At 44.4% G+C, this 19226-nt stretch overlaps 1 protein-coding gene across 6 annotated transcripts in view; it reads left to right on the top strand.

The window, feature by feature from the left end:
* Window positions 1-16685, top strand: part of LOC124038394 (slit homolog 1 protein-like) — a 194382-nt gene extending 177697 nt beyond the window's left edge. For 2 of the 6 annotated variants that reach the window (XM_046354230.1, XM_046354229.1), the window contains 12 exons: window positions 1509-1672; window positions 1868-1992; window positions 2296-2530; window positions 2642-2735; window positions 2882-3019; window positions 4667-4895; window positions 5207-5337; window positions 5603-5805; window positions 6917-7205; window positions 7388-7599; window positions 12771-12803; window positions 12961-16685. In XM_046354230.1, the coding sequence (XP_046210186.1) occupies window positions 1509-1672; window positions 1868-1992; window positions 2296-2530; window positions 2642-2735; window positions 2882-3019; window positions 4667-4895; window positions 5207-5337; window positions 5603-5805; window positions 6917-7205; window positions 7388-7599; window positions 12771-12803; window positions 12961-13199 (2092 nt within the window). In that variant the 3' untranslated portion in view covers window positions 13200-16685. The remainder of the gene's footprint in view (window positions 1-1508; window positions 1673-1867; window positions 1993-2295; window positions 2531-2641; window positions 2736-2881; window positions 3020-4666; window positions 4896-5206; window positions 5338-5602; window positions 5806-6916; window positions 7206-7387; window positions 7600-12770; window positions 12804-12960) is intronic. The other 4 variants (XM_046354234.1, XM_046354233.1, XM_046354232.1 and 1 more) reach the window with 3 other exon arrangements.
* Window positions 16686-19226: the final 2541 nt, after the last annotated feature.

The raw sequence follows: 19226 nt of genomic DNA, 5'->3' as shown, positions 1-19226 counted from the left end.
AGCCCAGACCACCTCTGTGTGTGTGTGTGTCAGGGGGATGGTGGCTAACAGTAGTCCGTCACTAGAGCTGTTTGGTGGGCTTTACATCCGCTGAACTCCCCTGGTCAGCCACAGAGCTGCGGTGATGCTACACACCCCTCCACTGTGACGTCACCGAAACATTACACACACCGTGTAGGTTTCATAACATTCTTCGCAGTCTGTGGGCTTTGTAGGGAGGTGTGTGTGTGTGTGTGTGTGTGTGTGTGTGTGTGTGTGTGTGTGTGTGTGTGTGTGTGTGTGTGTGTGTGTGTGTGTGTGTGTGTGTGTGTGTGTGTGTGTGTGTGTGTGTGTGTGTGTGTGTGTGTGTGTGTGTGTGTGTGTCCATCAGCATGTTTGTGTGTGGTTGTATGTAACTTTGGGAGGTTGAAGCAGGTCTTTACTCCCAGTGGGGTCCAGGTTGTCTGTCATGTCAAAGTCATCAGCTGTAAATCAATAGGTCTATCCATGTCAGGAGCACAGAGGGCAAGGGAGGAGAGAGGGATGGAGAAGAGGAAATAAGACGACAGAAGAGAGTGCTGTGAAGAGAAGGAGAGAGGAATGGGAGGGGTATACAAGGGAGGACAAGAAGAAGAAAGGGTAGAGAGAAAGAGAGAAAGATCTAGAGAAGCTTGTGGGGGTTCCTTGTCTTTGTCTATCATTGATCCACAGTCAAGTGCCTTTCATGTTAGCAGATGTCAGATATCAGCTATTGGACTGGCTTGAAACACGAGCCTGTGGTTCTGGGTAATGGAGCAGCATCGATCAGGCAGTGTGTGTGACTGTGCGTCACTGTGCCTGCATGCATGTTTTTTCACAGCATTGATTCAGAAGTCGCCATGACTAGTTGTGTTAAGTTCCCTTTTAGCAACTCAATAACTCCCCCTTTGTCTACACTTTGTATCAACATTCAACGACATTTGTTCTCCTTTCTCTACTTTCAAATGCCCCCCCAAGTATGTCAAATAACTTATCCAACAGCAAAGTAATCAGAGATAGCGTTCTGCAAACCTTTCAAGAAGCAGAGGCATAGCTTGTTGGTCCTTTCTAGAAGAGAGAGACTAAGGGGAATTTTCTGACCAGCCTGATTGGCAGCCTGAATAGCCAACATCTGACCTTTTCCCGTAACTAACCCTAACCTTAACATCTATAACTGACCCTCACCTTACCCTAATCGTAACCAAACCCCTAACTTTAAACCTAAACCTAAGCATACACTTAACCTAATTTTAACCAATTTGAAAATTAAGTATGGTTTCTTTTTCTATAAGTACTGTGCCTTAACAGTTGAGAATGTAGTTATCTGTGTTATCTGAAGGACAGGAGAGACACCTGCTGGTCAGATAGTGCCACTACATCTAGTGAACCTTCATGAGACTGAGACTCATCCTTATTTCTGCCATGTTTAATTGATTGATTAATTCCTCAAGGTGATTGATACCAACCCTCTGACTGTCCCTGACCCTTAACCTCTGACCCCTTTATCTCAGGGCAATTGGTGCTAACCCTCTGTACTGTGACTGCCGTCTACGTTGGCTGTCTGATTGGGTGAAGACGGGATACAAGGAGCCTGGCATCGCCCGTTGTGCCGGACCGACGGGCATGGAGGGCAAGCTGCTGCTCACCACCCCTGCCAAGAAGTTTGAGTGCCATGGTGAGATGGAGTCATTCATTTAGTTTGATAAGAAACCAGAGGTGCTGTTAGCTGTTCTCTCAAAAATCTAGCATCTTTTTCACCAGTCCATGTCTCATGCTAATTCTTGTGTAGATCCAGCTGTACTGTATACTTCAAAACTACATGAACTGGAAAGGTAAGCATCATGCAAAGTAATACAATGTGTGTGTGTAGGTGAGGTGGACAGTGGCGTCCTGGCCAAGTGTAGCCCGTGTCTGTCCAGTCCGTGTGTCAACCAGGGGATCTGTCACAGTGATCTGGTGGAGATTTACAGGTGCAGCTGTCCTCCTGGATTCAAGGTGAGATGTCACATGAACACTTTTACCTCCAGACTGGGCTTCTGTTCCAGCCCCTCGCGACACTTACTTATCGTCTTTGTGGCTGTTGATGTTTGTGACCACTTTTAAAGCCTGTTTTCAGGATGTGCAGGATTTTATTCCAGCCCGGATTTAACACACCTGACTCAATTCATGAAAATTCATTAACTTGAAATACATTGACAGACATTCACTTGACGCGTGTAATCAGTTTGTTCACAGATACTGTCGCTCTCTGGGAGCATAGTTGGTTGGTGACCATCGCTCTTTTCTGTTTGTCTGCAGGGTAGGAACTGTGAGACTGCTCTGAACGTCTGTGTCAGTAACCCCTGTGCCAATGGGGGCACCTGCCAACTAAACGAGGAGGAGGAGGCATACAGCTGTGCCTGTCCCCTTGGATTTGAAGGCCCTACCTGCCAGACCAACATGGATGACTGTGAAGATAACGACTGTGAAAACGGAGCTAACTGTATAGATGGTGTCAACAACTATACCTGCCTCTGTCCTCCTTACTACACCGGTAACACATTTACATATTCCACTAGACCAGCCTATCACAGTTGAGTGGGCCTATTATGGTTCACTTTTCCATCCTTTGCTATGTAAATGTAATGTATCTCTCTCTCTCCAGGGGAGATGTGTGAGGAGATGGAGGATGTGTGTGCTCCAGGTGTCAGTCCGTGTCAACACCAGTCTACCTGTCTCATCAGCTCTACTGGACCTCAGTGAGTACACAATGTCAACTTGTGTGTGTGTGTGTGTGCGTGCGTGCGTGCGTGCGTGCGTGACTTGAAGATGTTGGTACCCAGACTTAGGCTTGAGCTCAGTGGGCTAACGTTAACACTAACATTTGTGTGTGTGTGTGTTGCAGGTGTGTGTGTTCTCCGGGCTACGTTGGTGATGACTGCAGTGTGGACTATGATGACTGTGAGGAGAATCGCTGTCAGAACGGAGCTCAGTGTGTCGACCAACTCAACGCATACTCCTGCTCCTGCCCCGATGGCTACAGGTGAGCTACTCACACACCTTAGAACTCACACACCTTAGACCTCACACACACCTTAGAACTCACACACCTTAGACCTCACACACCTTAGAACTCACACATCTTAGAACTCACACACCTTAGACCTCACACACACCTTAGAACTCACACACACCTTAGAACTCACACACCTTAGACCTCACACACACCTTAGAACTCACACACCTTAGAACTCACACACCTTAGACCTCACACACACCTTAGAACTCACACACCTTAGACCTCACACACACCTTAGAACTCACACACACCTTAGAACTCACACACACCTTAGAACTCACACACCTTAGACCTCACACACACCTTAGAACTCACACACCTTAGAACTCACACACACCTTAGAACTCACACACCTTAGAACTCACACACACCTTAGAACTCACACACCTTAGAACTCACACACCTTAGAACTCACACACACCTTAGAACTCACACACCTTAGAACTCACACACACCTTAGAACTCACACACCTTAGAACTCACACACCTTAGAACTCACACACACCTTAGAACTCACACACACCTTAGAACTCACACACCTTAGAACTCACACACACCTTAGAACTCACACACACCTTAGAACTCACACACCTTAGAACTCACACACCTTAGAACTCACACACACCTTAGAACTCACACACACCTTAGAACTCACACACACCTTAGAACTCACACACCTTAGAACTCACACACACCTTAGAACTCACACACACCTTAGAACTCACACACACCTTAGACCTCACACACACCTTAGAACTCACACACCTTAGAACTCACACACACCTTAGAACTCACACACCTTAGACCTCACACACACCTTAGAACTCACACGCACCTTAGAACTCACACACCTTAGAACTCACACACAACTTAGAACTCACACACACCTTAGAACTCACACACACCTTAGAACTCACACACAACTTAGAACTCACACACACCTTAGAACTCACACACAACTTAGAACTGACACACATTAGAACTCACATACCTTAGAACTCACACACACCTTAGAACTCACACACCTTAGAACTCACACACACCTTAGAACTCACACACACCTTAGAACTCACACACACCTTAGAACTCACACACAACTTAGAACTCACACACAACTTAGAACTCACACACACCTTAGAACTCACACACACCTTAGAACTCACACACCTTAGAACTCACACACCTTAGAACTCATACACACCTTAGAACTCACACACACCTTAGAACTCACACACCTTAGAACTAACACACAACATAGAACTCACACACCTTAGAACTCACACACCTTAGAACTCACACAACGTAGAACAGTATCAAGCCATCCGTGGTATAATACGTATAGGGTACCACTTTTTCTTATCAGTTGTGAAATGCCTAACATCTGTCATTAGGACTTACTGATTCTGACTCATCCGTGGTATAATCTCTAGGGTACCACTTTTTCTTATCAGTTGTGAAATGCTCTCTCTCATTAGGACTTACTGATTCTCTCTCTCTCTCTCTCTCTCTCTCTCTCTCTCTCTCTCTCTCTCTCTCTCTCTCTCTCTCTCTCTCTCTCTCTCTCTCTCTCTCTCTCTCTCTCTCTCTCTCTCTCTCTCCCTCCCCCCAAAGTGGTCAGTTGTGTGAGATGCCCTCCTCACCGCGGTCTCTATGTGACCTGGCAGACTGCCAGAACGATGCCCCGTGTGTGGAGCGGGCAGGCCGGGCACTGTGCCAGTGTCTCCCTGGGTTCGGCGGTCCTCGCTGTGAGAAGCTGGTCAGTGTGAACTTCGTAGACAGAGACTCCTACCTGCTGCTCTCTGACCTCAAGAACTGGCCCCAGGCTAACATCACACTGCAGGTATCTAACATCTCACTACAGGTACTGTAACACACTCACAAGCAAAAATGTGTGCACACGCTCACGCACACACACACACACACAGCTTATACAGTGCAGGTACTGAATCAGCAATTCAACAAGCATGTGTTTGAGATCCATGCATGTACAGTATCTTAGTCTTAGACGGTTGTCAAATGGAAATCTGCAAGAAGATTTGAGTTACGTACAAGGATCTCAAGTTAACTTTCAGCCTGTGTAACTAATGTAGGACATGATGTCTTATCATATCATCACAATACATGCTATTATATTGTGATATCTGCCCCCAGGTGTCGACAGCGGAGGACAACGGTATCCTGCTGTATAATGGGGACAACGACCACATCGCCGTGGAGCTGTTCCAGGGTCATGTTAAGGTCAGCTACGACCCTGGCAGCCTGCCTGGACATGCTATCTACAGGTGAACACACACACACACACACACACACACACACACACACACACACACACACACACACACACACACACACACACACACACACACACACACACACACACACACACACACACACACACACACACACACACACACACACACACACACACACACACATCAACCAAATGTTTAATAAATGTTTGTCCTCCCCTCTTTTCTTTGTCTGTCTGTTTCTTCCACTCCCCCTGTATATTTCTCTGTCTTTCTCCCTCCCTCTCTCTGTCTACAGTACTGAGACGATCAACGACGGTCAGTTCCACACGGTGGAGCTGGTGACCATTGACCAGATGGTGAACCTGTCCATCGACGGGGGTCTCCCCACCACCATGGACAGCCTGAGGGGGGTCCGGCCCCTCAACGGGGAGGCTCCGCTATACGTGGGGGGTAGGGGCCCTCTCCAGAACACACCTACTTCCTCCTCCTCTGCTGCAGGCACTACAACTACTACACTACTGTCAATGTCACCACCCCCACCGCAACCCAACCCCAACCCACCACCACAACCAACCCCCAACCCCAACCACCCCCCCATCCCAAAACCCCAACCACTGCAAGCGAGCTATATCCCGACCCAATCCTGCAACCTATCCAACTCCAATCCTCAATCCACCCAGTCCATCCCCCAATACGACTGTGTTTGTTAGAGCACTCCAGCATACACACAATACACACACACACACACACACACACACTTGCATACACATATACTGTAGGTAAACACCCCTATAAAGCCACACACTCCTGCCTGACAATGGTGTTATCACATATAAAGCCATACACAATCAGCAACACAATGTACTAATATAGTAATATAGCCCCTGTCCCTTGGCCCTATGAGCATCACCCCTTAATGCCCACAGTATTCAGGATACATACAGTATTCCTAACATATAATACATCACATAGTCTTCTATTCTATTTGTGTGATTCCTACTATTTCATTTATCCTTCTAAAACACACTCCTATAGGTCCCTACCTCTGTCCTACCAGACACAGTCTTCCCTCTGGATATGTGGGTTGGTTTATTGGCATGGATCATCATTTTCCTGGTTTCTTTTCTTCACCTATACAACTTATACTCTGTAACCCGACTCGCCGTTCTTGGTATCAAAGCATTGATTGTTGAAACAGAATTGATCTGATATCAGAAATGCCTGTGTGTTCAGAGTATGTGATGTGATGTCTTGGTGAGGTCCTGTACTGTGCTGTGGTGTATGTCTGTGGCTGTATAGAAGAGAACACATCAGACAATACCCCTTCTCCTTTTCACGGTCCTCTGTTTCAAAGACTCTGTGCCTCATGTACTGTCGTTTCAGAATTGACTTCGTGTCAAACCACTATTATATCAGAGAAACTCTTGAATTGAAAATAGTCAAATGTAAATAATTGTATCCAGTTGCATATGTCTCTTTGAAAAAGCCTCTTCCTTCATTCCATATCAGTCTCTTGTTAATGGTTTCTCTGTTTTCCTGTTCTCCACTCTCATACATCTCTAACCTTCTTCCTCCTATCTCTTCTCCCCCTCTATCCTCCATCTCTCAGGTATGCCCGTGGACGTCCACTCGGCAGCCTTCCGGCTCTGGCAGATCCAGAATGGCTCCAGTTTCCACGGCTGCATCCAGAATCTGTATATCAACAATGAGCTGCAGGACTTCACTAAGACCCAGATGAAGCCGGGCGTGGTGCCAGGCTGTGAACCTTGTAGGAAGATCTACTGCCTACATGGTATCTGCCAGCCGGACGGGGCACAGGGACCAGTCTGCCACTGCCAGCCGGGCTGGAACGGACCACACTGTGACCAGCCGGCCACCAACCCATGCCAGGGCAGCAAGTCAGTACAAACTCACTGGGGTTATGATGATAATGCATTGCATTTCAACTGGTTTTCACTAAGTCTCAAAATGCAATTCATATGAATGGTTTGAGACAAGTCTTTACATATGTTCAACCCAAGACTCTTAGTCTTAGCTGACCTGTATTGCTGAATGATTGATTTATATTCCCTCTCCCCAGGTGTGTGCATGGCAAGTGTATTCCCCTGGACCTGCAGTCATACCGCTGTGAGTGTGTGGAGGGTTACCGTGGTGCCCTGTGTAACCAGCAGGGGGAACTGTTTAACCCCTGCCGCAGCCACAACTGTAAACACGGGCGCTGCCAGATCTCTGATACAGGAGAGGCCTACTGCCACTGTGAGGCCGGATACACCGGAGAGCTCTGTGATGCAGGTAGGAGACACACACACATTACTACTGTAGATACACCGGAGAGCTCTGTGATGCAGATAGGAGACACACACACATTACTACTGTAGATACACCGGAGAGCTCTGTGATGCAGATAGGAGACACACACACATTACTACTGTAGATACACCGGAGAGCTCTGTGATGCAGATAGAGACACACACACATTACTACTGTAGATACACCGGAGAGCTCTGTGATGCAGATAGGAGACACACACATTAATACTGTAGATACACTGGAGAGCTCTGTGATGCAGATAGGAGACACACACACATTACTACTGTAGATACACTGGAGAGCTCTGTGATGCAGATAGGTGACACACACACATTACTACTGTAGATACACCGGAGAGCTCTGTGTTGCAGATAGGCGACACACACACATTACTACTGTAGATACACTGGAGAGCTCTGTGATGCAGATAGGAGACACACACACATTACTACTGTAGATACACCGGAGAGCTCTGTGATGCAGATAGGAGACACACACACATTACTACTGTAGATACACCGGAGAGCTCTGTGATGCAGATAGGTGACACACACACATTAATACTGTAGATACACCGGAGAGCTCTGTGATGCAGATAGGAGACACACACACATTACTACTGTAGATACACCGGAGAGCTCTGTGATGCAGATAGGAGACACACACATTACTACTGTAGATACACCGGAGAGCTCTGTGATGCAGATAGGAGACACACACACATTACTACTGTAGATACACCGGAGAGCTCTGTGATGCAGATAGGAGACACACACATTAATACTGTAGATACACTGGAGAGCTCTGTGATGCAGATAGGAGACACACACATTACTACTGTAGATACACCGGAGAGCTCTGTGATGCAGATAGGAGACACACACGCATTACTACTGTAGATACACTGGAGAGCTCTGTGATGCTAGGAGAGCTCTGTGATGCAGATAGGAGACACCCATTACTACTGTAGATACACCTCTTGTGATGAGCACACACATTACTACTGTGATGCAGGAGAGCTCTAGGAGACACACACACATTACTACTGTAGATACACTCTGGAGAGCTCTGTGATGCAGATGCAGATAGGAGACACACACACATTACTACTGTAGATACACCGGAGAGCTCTGTGATGCAGATAGTAGGAGACACACACACATTACTACTGTAGATACACTGGACTCTGTGATGCAGAGGAGACACACACATTACTACTGTAGATACACCGGAGAGCTCTGTGATGCAGATAGGAGACACACACATTACTACTGTAGATACACCGGAGAGCTCTTGTGATGCAGATAGGAGACACACACACATTACTACTGTAGATACACCGGAGAGCTCTTGTGATGCAGATAGGAGACACACACATTAATAGTGTAGATACACCGGAGAGCTCTGTGATGCAGATAGGAGACACACACATTACTACTGTAGATACACCGGAGAGCTCTGTGATGCAGATAGGAGACACACACATTACTACTGTAGATACACCGGAGAGCTCTTGTGATGCAGATAGGAGACACACACATTACTACTGTAGATACACCGCTCTTGTGATGCAGATAGGAGACACACACATTACTACTGTAGATACACCGGAGAGCTCTGTGATGCAGATAGGAGACACACACACATTACTACTTAGATACACCGGAGAGCTGTAGATACACCTACTGTAGAGAGCTCTGTGATGCAGATAGGAGACACACACATTACTACTGTAGATACACCGGAGAGCTCTGTGATGCAGATAGGAGACACACACACATTACTACTGTAGATACACCGGAGAGCTCTGTGATGATTACTACTGTAGATACACCGAGAGCTCTGTGATGCAGATAGGAGACACACACATTACTACTGTAGATACACCGGAGAGCTCTGTGATGCAGATAGGAGACACACACATTACTACTGTAGATACACCGGAGAGCTCTGTGATGCAGATAGGAGACACACACATTACTACTTACTACTGTAGATACACCTACTGTAGGAGAGCTCTGTGATGCAGATAGGAGACACACACACATTACTACTGTAGATACACCGGAGAGCTCTGTGATGCAGATAGGAGACACACACACATTACTACTGTAGATACACCGGAGAGCTCTGTGATGCAGATAGGAGACACACACACATTACTACTGTAGATACACCGGAGAGCTCTGTGATGCAGATAGGAGACACACACACATTACTACTGTAGATACACCGGAGAGCTCTGTGAGATAGGGACACACACACACATTACTACTGTAGATACACAGATAGGAGAGCTCTGTGATGCAGATAGGAGACACACACACATTACTACTGTAGATACACTGGAGAGATAGGAGACTCTGTAGATGCAGATGCAGATAGGAGACACACACACATTACTACTGTAGATACACAGAGAGCTCTGTGATGCAGATAGGAGACACACACATTACTACTGTAGATACACTGAGAGCTGCATGCAGATAGGAGACACACACACATTACTACTGTAGATACACTGGAGAGCTCTGTGATGCAGATAGGAGACACACACACATTACTACTGTAGATACACTGGAGAGCTCTGTGATGCAGATAGGAGACACACACACATTACTACTGTAGATACACTGGAGAGCTCTGTGATGCAGATAGGAGACACACACACACATTACATTACTACTGTAGATACACAGGAGAGCTCTGTGATGCAGATAGGAGACACACACACATTACTACTGTAGATACACCGGAGAGCTCTGTGATGCAGATAGGGACACACACACATTACTACTGACACACACAGATAGGAGACACACACACCATACTACTGTAGATACACCGGAGAGCTCTGTGATGCAGATGGGAGACACACACACATTACTACTGTAGATACACCGGAGAGCTCTGTGATGCAGATAGGTGACACACACACATTACTACTGTAGATACACCGGAGAGCTCTGTGATGCAGATAGGGAGTACACACACAGATAGGGGACATTACTACTGTAGATACACCGATCTGTGATGCAGATAGGAGACACACACATTACTACTGTAGATACACAGTAGATACACTGGAGAGCTCTGTGATGCAGATAGGGATGGAGAGCTCTGTGATGCAGATAGGAGACACACACACATTACTGTACTGTAGATGCAGATAGGAGACACATTACTACTGGAGAGCTCTGTGATGCAGATAGGGACACACACACATTACTACTGTAGATACACCGGCAGAGCTCTGTGATGCAGATAGGGAGACACACACACATTACTACTGTAGATACACCGGAGAGCTCTGTGATGCAGATAGGGACACACACACACATTACTACTGTAGATACACCGGAGAGCTCTTACTACTGTGATGCAGATAGATAGAGACACACACACATTACTACTGTAGATACACTGGAGAGCTCTGTGATGCAGATAGGAGACACACACACATTACTACTGTAGATACACTGGAGAGCTCTGTGATGCAGATAGGAGACACACACACATTACTACTGTAGATACACAGAGGAGCTCTGTGATGCAGATAGGAGACACACACACATTACTACTGTAGATACACTGGAGAGCTCTGTGATGCAGATAGGAGACACACACACATTACTACTGTAGATACACCGGAGAGCTCTGTGATGCAGATAGGAGACACACACACATTACTACTGTAGATACACCGGAGAGCTCTGTGATGCAGATAGGAGACACACACACATTACTACTGTAGATACACCGGAGAGCTCTGTGATGCAGATAGGAGACACACACACATTACTACTGTAGATTATGCAGATAGGAGACACACACACATTACTGTAGATACACCGGAGAGCTCTGTGATGCAGATAGGAGACACACACACATTACTACTGTAGATACACCGGAGAGCTCTGTGATGCAGATAGGAGACACACACACATTACTACTGTAGATACACCGGAGAGCTCTGTGATGCAGATAGGGGACACACACACACATTACTACTGTAGATACACCGGAGAGCTCTGTGATGCAGATAGGAGACACACACATTACTACTGTAGATACACCGGAGAGCTCTGTGATGCAGATAGGAGACACACACGCATTACTACTGTAGATACACCGGAGAGCTCTGTGATGCAGATAGGAGACACACACACATTACTACTGTAGATACACCGGAGAGCTCTGTGATGCAGATAGGAGACACACACACATTACTACTGTAGATACACTGGAGAGCTCTGTGATGCAGATAGGAGACACACACACATTACTACTGTAGATACACCGGAGAGCTCTGTGATGCAGATAGGAGACACACACACATTACTACTGTAGATACACCGGAGAGCTCTGTGATGCAGATAGGGGAGACACACACACATTACTACTGTAGATACACCGGAGAGCTCTGTGATGCAGATAGGTGACACACACACATTACTACTGTAGATACACCGGAGAGCTCTGTGATGCAGATAGGGGACACACACACATTACTACTGTAGATACACCGGAGAGCTCTGTGATGCAGATAGGGACACACACACACATTACTACTGTAGATACACACACACACATTACTACTGTAGATACACTGAGCTCTGTGATGCAGATAGGGGACACACACACATTACTACTGTGGATACACAGAGAGCTCTGTGATGCAGATAGGGCTCTGTGATGCAGATAGGGACACACACATTACTACTGTACACAGAGCTCTGTGATGCAGATAGGGACACACACACATTACTACTGTAGATACACCGAGAGCTATGCAGATAGGGGACACACACATTACTACTGTGGATACACAGAGGAGCTCTGTGATGCAGATAGGAGACACACACACATTACTACTGTAGATACACCGGAGAGCTCTGTGATGCAGATAGGGACACACACACATTACTACTGTGGATACACAGAGGAGCTCTGTGATGCAGATAGGGGACACACACACATTACTACTGTGAATACACAGAGGAGCTCTGTGATGCAGATAGGGGACACACACACATTACTACTGTGAATACACAGAGGAGCTCTGTGGTGCAGATAGGTGATAGAATGTGGACTGTCTGGCATCCTAGTTTACTTAGTTTGTCTCTGTTGTTGCTTGTCTTTGATACCAACAGACCAAGAGGTAATCCAGCCTAAACCAACTACAGGTACCCATGAAAGGATGACTTTGTGTCTGAAACATTTAGCATTTTTTTGTTTAATAAACTTTCTTAAAATGTATCTTAATGTTAAGGTGAAGGGCTTCTCTTGATGTTCATCATACCATAGTCTCAGAATGTGTCTTTATCGTTCCTCCACCCACAGAGTCAGAGTGTCGGGGGGAGCCCGTGAGGGACTTCTACCAGGTGCAGCGTGGGTACACCATCTGTCAGACCACACGCATGGTCTCCTGGGTAGAGTGCTCCGGCGCCTGCGACACAGGTGCCTGCTGTGCCAGCCAGCGAATGAAACGCCGGAAATACACCTTTGAGTGCAGCGATGGAACCTCGTTCAGCGAGGAAGTGGAGAAGACCATCAAGTGTGGCTGCGTGGGCTGCATGTAGTAGCACGCTTCACACAAACCTGCTACCGCCACCACCAAGTGCACCAGAGCGAGAGAGAGAAAGAGAGAGAGAGAGAGAGAGAGAGAGAGAGAGAGAGAGAGAGAGAGAGAGAGAGAGAGAGAGAGAGAGAGAGAGAGAGAAGGAAGAAGGAAGAAGTAAGAGAACCAGAGAGTATAAAGAAATATATATAAAAACCTCTATCTATATATTATGGACAACAATGTTTATAAAATAGGACATTTCCTCCCCTTCCATGGCTGTGTGACGTACAGAAACACAGAGAAAACAAACACCATCAACAACAACATGGAAAAGTGTGAACAACAACAACCAAACCATTGTATCTGCAACATTGTTTTGAAGAGTTCTAGAGATGCAAAGGTGTTGCATTCAGAGCCAGACATCAACCAGCCCCTCATACACACCTGGTCTAAACCTCTGGCCCCTTGGCTCATCCATCCATTAGGCCTCAGATAGCCTAAGCACCATCTGCTTTCTTTGCTTCCCGAAGGCTGTATGTGTAATATGACGTCCGGTCTGGTCGGGGTGGCAGGACGGAAGAGGTACAGAGATGTAAAAAAAAAAAAAAAAAAATGACAGAGGGAGGATAGTAGAGTTGGGTTGTAGTTAAGTTTGGTTAGGCAGGGCAGGACTGGGCTGAGCAGGAGTTGGGCTGGAACTGGACTGTAGCTGGTGTGGGCTGGTATAAGCTTGCCTGGACTGTAAATGAGTTGAGCCGGGTTAGGTCAGGTTTAGATGGGCCAGATTGTAGTTGAGCTGTGCTGAGCAGAGCTGGGGTTAGGTCGGGCTATATCTGGGCCGATTTCTTATTGGACTCTATCCTGGAGTTTTTAGAACAAGAGATGTCCATTCTTTTCATTACTGATAAGACCACTGCACTGAATACCAGCACTGAGAATCACAGTCATTTGCCCTTCACAGCACATACACACAACATGCACGCATGCACCACACTAGAGGACATTCTTGTCTGAGCAGAAGGGTCGTTCCATTAGAAGCAGTCAGAAGGGGCTGTCTGATACACATTGTGAGGCAGGTAGACCTTCCATTCCCCTACAGTAGGCTATAAGCTATACCCCCACCTGGAGCAGGCAGTACCCGGTGGAGACCAATCCCCCAGCATGCATTGCCTCAGGATGATTTGCATAAGCCCTCCCCCTTTGAGCAGGAGGATGATTAGGCCCCTCCCCTCAATGCCTGCAGTATTAAATGTGTGCAAACTTGCATGTGAGAAGTTTGCAAATTGATATGTAGAGCTTTTTATTATGTTTATTATTACGGAACAAAAAGGTTCAGAATATTTGTTTTGTTACGTCTAATTTCAATTATTTGTTTTGCATTGTTTTGTTTTTATTTGTTATTATATTTTGTTTTCTGATGTAACCTAACACCTTTAGCCCTCTCTTTATACAGAAATGCCTAACAGATTCTAATATATATATTTGTATTTCATTTTGGTATAGTATTTTTATATGTTAAAGAGTAAATCTTTGTTTTCTGGAAGCTTCTATTGGAACAGGCAGGATGGCATTTGATTGGTTCCCGAGCTGTTTTTATTTGGTTATTTCACTTGCTCAAACAAGGTAGTTTGTAATTGTCCAAAACAAGGTAGTGAATGGTTGGCCTTGTTGTGTAGGCAGCAGTATTGATGTAGAAACATGTTTAATATTGTATATGTTGTCTTCCATGTGAATATGACATCTAATTCATTTGAAAGTCTGTGTGCTGTTTGTTTTATTTTTTATTTATTTTATCTTAAAGCTTTTTCCTGTAGAGTATAAAAGGCATAATAATTGTTGCTGATTTTCAAAAAATAAAAATAAATAAAAAAGTTAAAATAAAAACTAGTGTAACAAAAAAAAGCTGTAAGGTATTTGTGACATCACTTAATAGCCAGTTATGACAGTATTTTTTCCCCTCTGGCTCAGACACATTCCTCATTGGCTGTTGAGCCCGAGTGGGTGGAGTTAAAATGCAAATGAGTGAGATGCCCCTCCCACTCTGAAATACATTTTTCCTGTATTTACTATACCATACTCTGAAATATTGTGAAAGGGTTCGGATTGTCTTGTGTTGATTTTGTTTAAGTATTAGGCTGAATTCCTGTCATTTTAAATTGGGGACATTTTCCGTGGTAGAAGTAATTATAAGATTTTAGTGAAAGTCACAGTCGACTGAAATCAAGCTGCTGTAGGAAGCTTACTTATTGTGGATGTTCACAAAGATGGTGTCTACATTTTACCTGCATTAAATTGGTGCTGCCATCTTATCATTGTACTGTGGTGGGAGGTGAAAAGATGGTGAGGCCATGGGCTGAATGACAGCAAACTGTAGACCTGCCATCTTTCTGTATGTTTGCCATTGGATCCACTTACCGCAATCCTATTTTAACATGCAGATAATGCCTGGATTCAATCCTATTTTAACATGCACAGATAATGCCTGGATTCAATCTGTATCGCTGAACTTCAGCGTTATAAGGTGATTGAAATTTAAAGGCAATGTTCCCGCGCTAGCAGAGACTGCATTCGCGGTAAATTAATTTAGCCCTAGATGTCCATTCTGACTGGCTATAGAACACAAATCAGAGATGAAAAGGTGCCAATCGCAGAGTAGAACAGTCCAACCTGAATGTATAAATGTGTATAAACATGAATTGAGCTCACTCCTGAAGCGGTATGGTTCAGCTGTTATCCTCTTTGTTTTCTAAGTGGGAGACCTACAGGACGGGTTTCCTGCGGAGTAGGATGAAGTTGCCCCTAGACACAGTTCTGTGGTCAGTTTGGTGGTTTTCCCCACTAATGATTAAGGAAAAGCTTTGGGGACGGAAAGCTGATCCTAGATCTATGCTTAAGAACAACTTGTACCCAGAGTGTCCTGTTGCAGTGGACTCCTTGTTTGCCCCGATGTTAACCTTGTCTTATATATATCCCTGAGGTTATCCCTTATGGTGTCCACATTGTATGATATTGATGAACTGTCATCTCATCCTTTAGCTTAACGTTTAGCTCTATGCCTCGCAGATTTCAACATGAGTTTATCACAGCTCTCACAAAAAGGACTTTCATACTTGCAAACATGGATATTGATCATTGCAATTCAGCCGGATTCCATTCATTCTAGGGTGAAACCTGTAAAGACTCATCCACCATCCTCGAGAGAGAACTGTACTCCGTATCATGTCATTGTGAAAGACGCAGTGTCTCTGTTGTATTGAACTGGTAAAAAAAAGAACAAACAGAACAAAAACTATACTAATTCTCTGGTCTGTTTCCTACAGATGTGCTACTTCTGTTGCTTTGGTTGTGTTCCGTCGCAGGTGTGATGGTGGGATTGAACTGAAGTCCCAGTGATGCTGAATGTATGTAGTATCTATCGATCTATCTTTATCTATCGCCACCGACAAAATGTTTACTGAACCTCCTCCACTTTTCATTCATTAAACTTTAATGTGTGTGCTTTTAACATGGACTGTTAACGTCTCGTCATTGGTTTGAATGGAGTGTGTGTGAGATCGGGGGGGGGGGTAGACAGTGCTACCCAAGTAGGAATAAGGGGTTTTGTTTTCTTTATACAAAACATGAAGGTACATTGGAGGAAGAGTACAGTGGAATGTTAATTATATTTCCATGATGGTATGACGAACATAGGAAAGTAAATACTGATGATTTTATAAAGTGAGGAATACAGTTGTTTTAGTTCAACCTCATAGAATGACACAGTCGATTAATGAAAGCTAACTACTGAAGATGGGAAAAAAAAGCATGACACAAAATATACAATTCAAACATCTTTATATCAACTCCAGCAAGAATACAAAGTCACTAACTTCAAATATGTCTCATTATTGGGATTAACACAAATACATCAGTTATTTATTTTCCAATATACAGAATCCCAAACTATAAATATCCACAGTAAAGAATAAAACATGTTCAAGTTTGATATTTGGTGGACTGCTTCATGTAGATCTACTGTATGCATTTATCTAGAGGGGTTTCTTAAATAACAATATAAAACATGAATTATACCTTTTTTGCATTTACAAATTATTACTTTTAAAGTGAAATAACCATAATAAAAATAAAACTGTCCTAAAATGTCTTCTTTCTTTTGACAAACGGAGGTCAGGCTATTGCTGAAGTACGGAAGCATCAAGAAAACGTATTCCTGAAATAAAATAACTATCTGAGAAATAAAATACACAAAAATAAAACATGCCAGACAGGTTATTTCTATAACATTGGGATATAGTACAGACTGATCATTCACAAACACATTTTTTCTCCAACAATTTTCTTATATGGTCACCAGGGGTCAGTACACTACAATATAGTCCAAATAACAGGTAAACACACCCTACCATACAAGCTCAAAGTATGGGCAAAACATATGCATCTAACATTAGATACAACCTGTGGATCTATGTACTGTAGCATCATTCCCTGGTATCTGCTCTCAAACAGCAGACCTTAAAGTGACCCCCTTCCAAAACAATTGACCAATGGCATGTCTTTCAAGGGTTTATCATCAGTCATTAATGCTCATTCAAGTACACGACCCAGAGAGGAAAGGTACCATGCATAGTCTTAGTCAAAGTTTCCGCAGCAAAAGCTAGTTTTCAGATAGAACAAACAAATACATGTTTAATAAGAAATAGTTGAGGTGAATACTGCACTTCGAGAGTGGGCCGTTGCTGCACAGGTGAAAGACTGGAGAAATGAACATTTAAATGTAAACACTACAGGTAGCGAAAGCACATGCAACAGCATTTAATGAGCACACCAGAGGGAAAAGGTCACCATTAAACTAACCAGAATCAGAGAATATAAGGGACAGGATCAGAGATATAAGAGAGGCAGGTGTTAACACATCTCACATGTATTGCAAAGAAAAATCTATCATTTGGGAAAATTTCAAAACAGAACTCGGACAGTTTTTGAAAGTTAAACACAACTACGGTAACAACAGTTATAAGGCTACTGCTCAGGAACAGAAATAACCCCAGAATCTAAAACGAAACAAACACACACACGTCAAAGAGAACTCATTAGAATAATTACCCATGACGCTCCTTTACACATTCAAAACAACAGTACATGATGAGAAGCAGGGTGGGTTTATAGCAGGAAGACAGAGGAGAGTAGGGAAGACATGAGGGAAGTTGTGCATGAAGATACACAGTTTTGCAGGTCAGCACCCATGACCAGTTCTATACAATAACCTGGAGAAGAGTTCTGAAGGACCAAGTCAACATGACACAATGTGTGCAGACCTGCAGCAAATCCATATCTACAACAATCCCTTTCTCCTCCTACAGTATGTGCCTGTGCAATGGCCAGAGAATTGAGGCTTCACCTGTTAGCAACACATTACTTTACATCTGATGAATAAGGCACCTGGTCGCAAAAAGTCACACACACGTGCACCACTCGGATCACGAGATGGGCTGGAGACATTGATGAATATAGGCTATAGATCTAAGAATGATATTCAGTGAAACCTGGGCTAATTTCAATTGAACGATTGGCTTGCCATGCTGTGCTGCAGTCACAGAAAATCAATATTTGTTTTTAGCAACATGGTACTGATGTTCTCATGCCATTATTACTAAACCTCACAAAAAAAATGAAAGCGTGGAATAGAGACTTGTGTGATCTTTACACAACACTAGGACAAACAAAAAGGACATGGCATGCTGTAGTCTGAATAACTAATAAACCTAGCATCAAACCAAAATCTAAAATGTCTGACATGTTTCCAATGCAGATATACACTTAGAAAATAATCTCCACAGCCCAGTTAGAGTTAGAATTACACATTACCAAACCAGAGGCCAGATTGAGTTTTGCCTCTGTATAACAACACTGGTCTGATAGGTACCATCTCAGAAAACACAGCAACCACAGTAGACTTTAAATATCTTCCAGTCACCATTTGCATTTTGCCTTTGAAGCTTATCAAAAGTGTTGGCATTGCCAAGTCCCCCCCCCCCCCCACCCCTTA

The sequence above is a fragment of the Oncorhynchus gorbuscha genome, linkage group LG06, assembly GCF_021184085.1.
Source record: "Oncorhynchus gorbuscha isolate QuinsamMale2020 ecotype Even-year linkage group LG06, OgorEven_v1.0, whole genome shotgun sequence".
In the NCBI taxonomy this organism is placed as follows: domain Eukaryota; kingdom Metazoa; phylum Chordata; class Actinopteri; order Salmoniformes; family Salmonidae; genus Oncorhynchus; species Oncorhynchus gorbuscha.
Note: the sequence above shows the minus strand (reverse complement) of the source record. Positions and strands in the feature narration are given on the sequence as shown.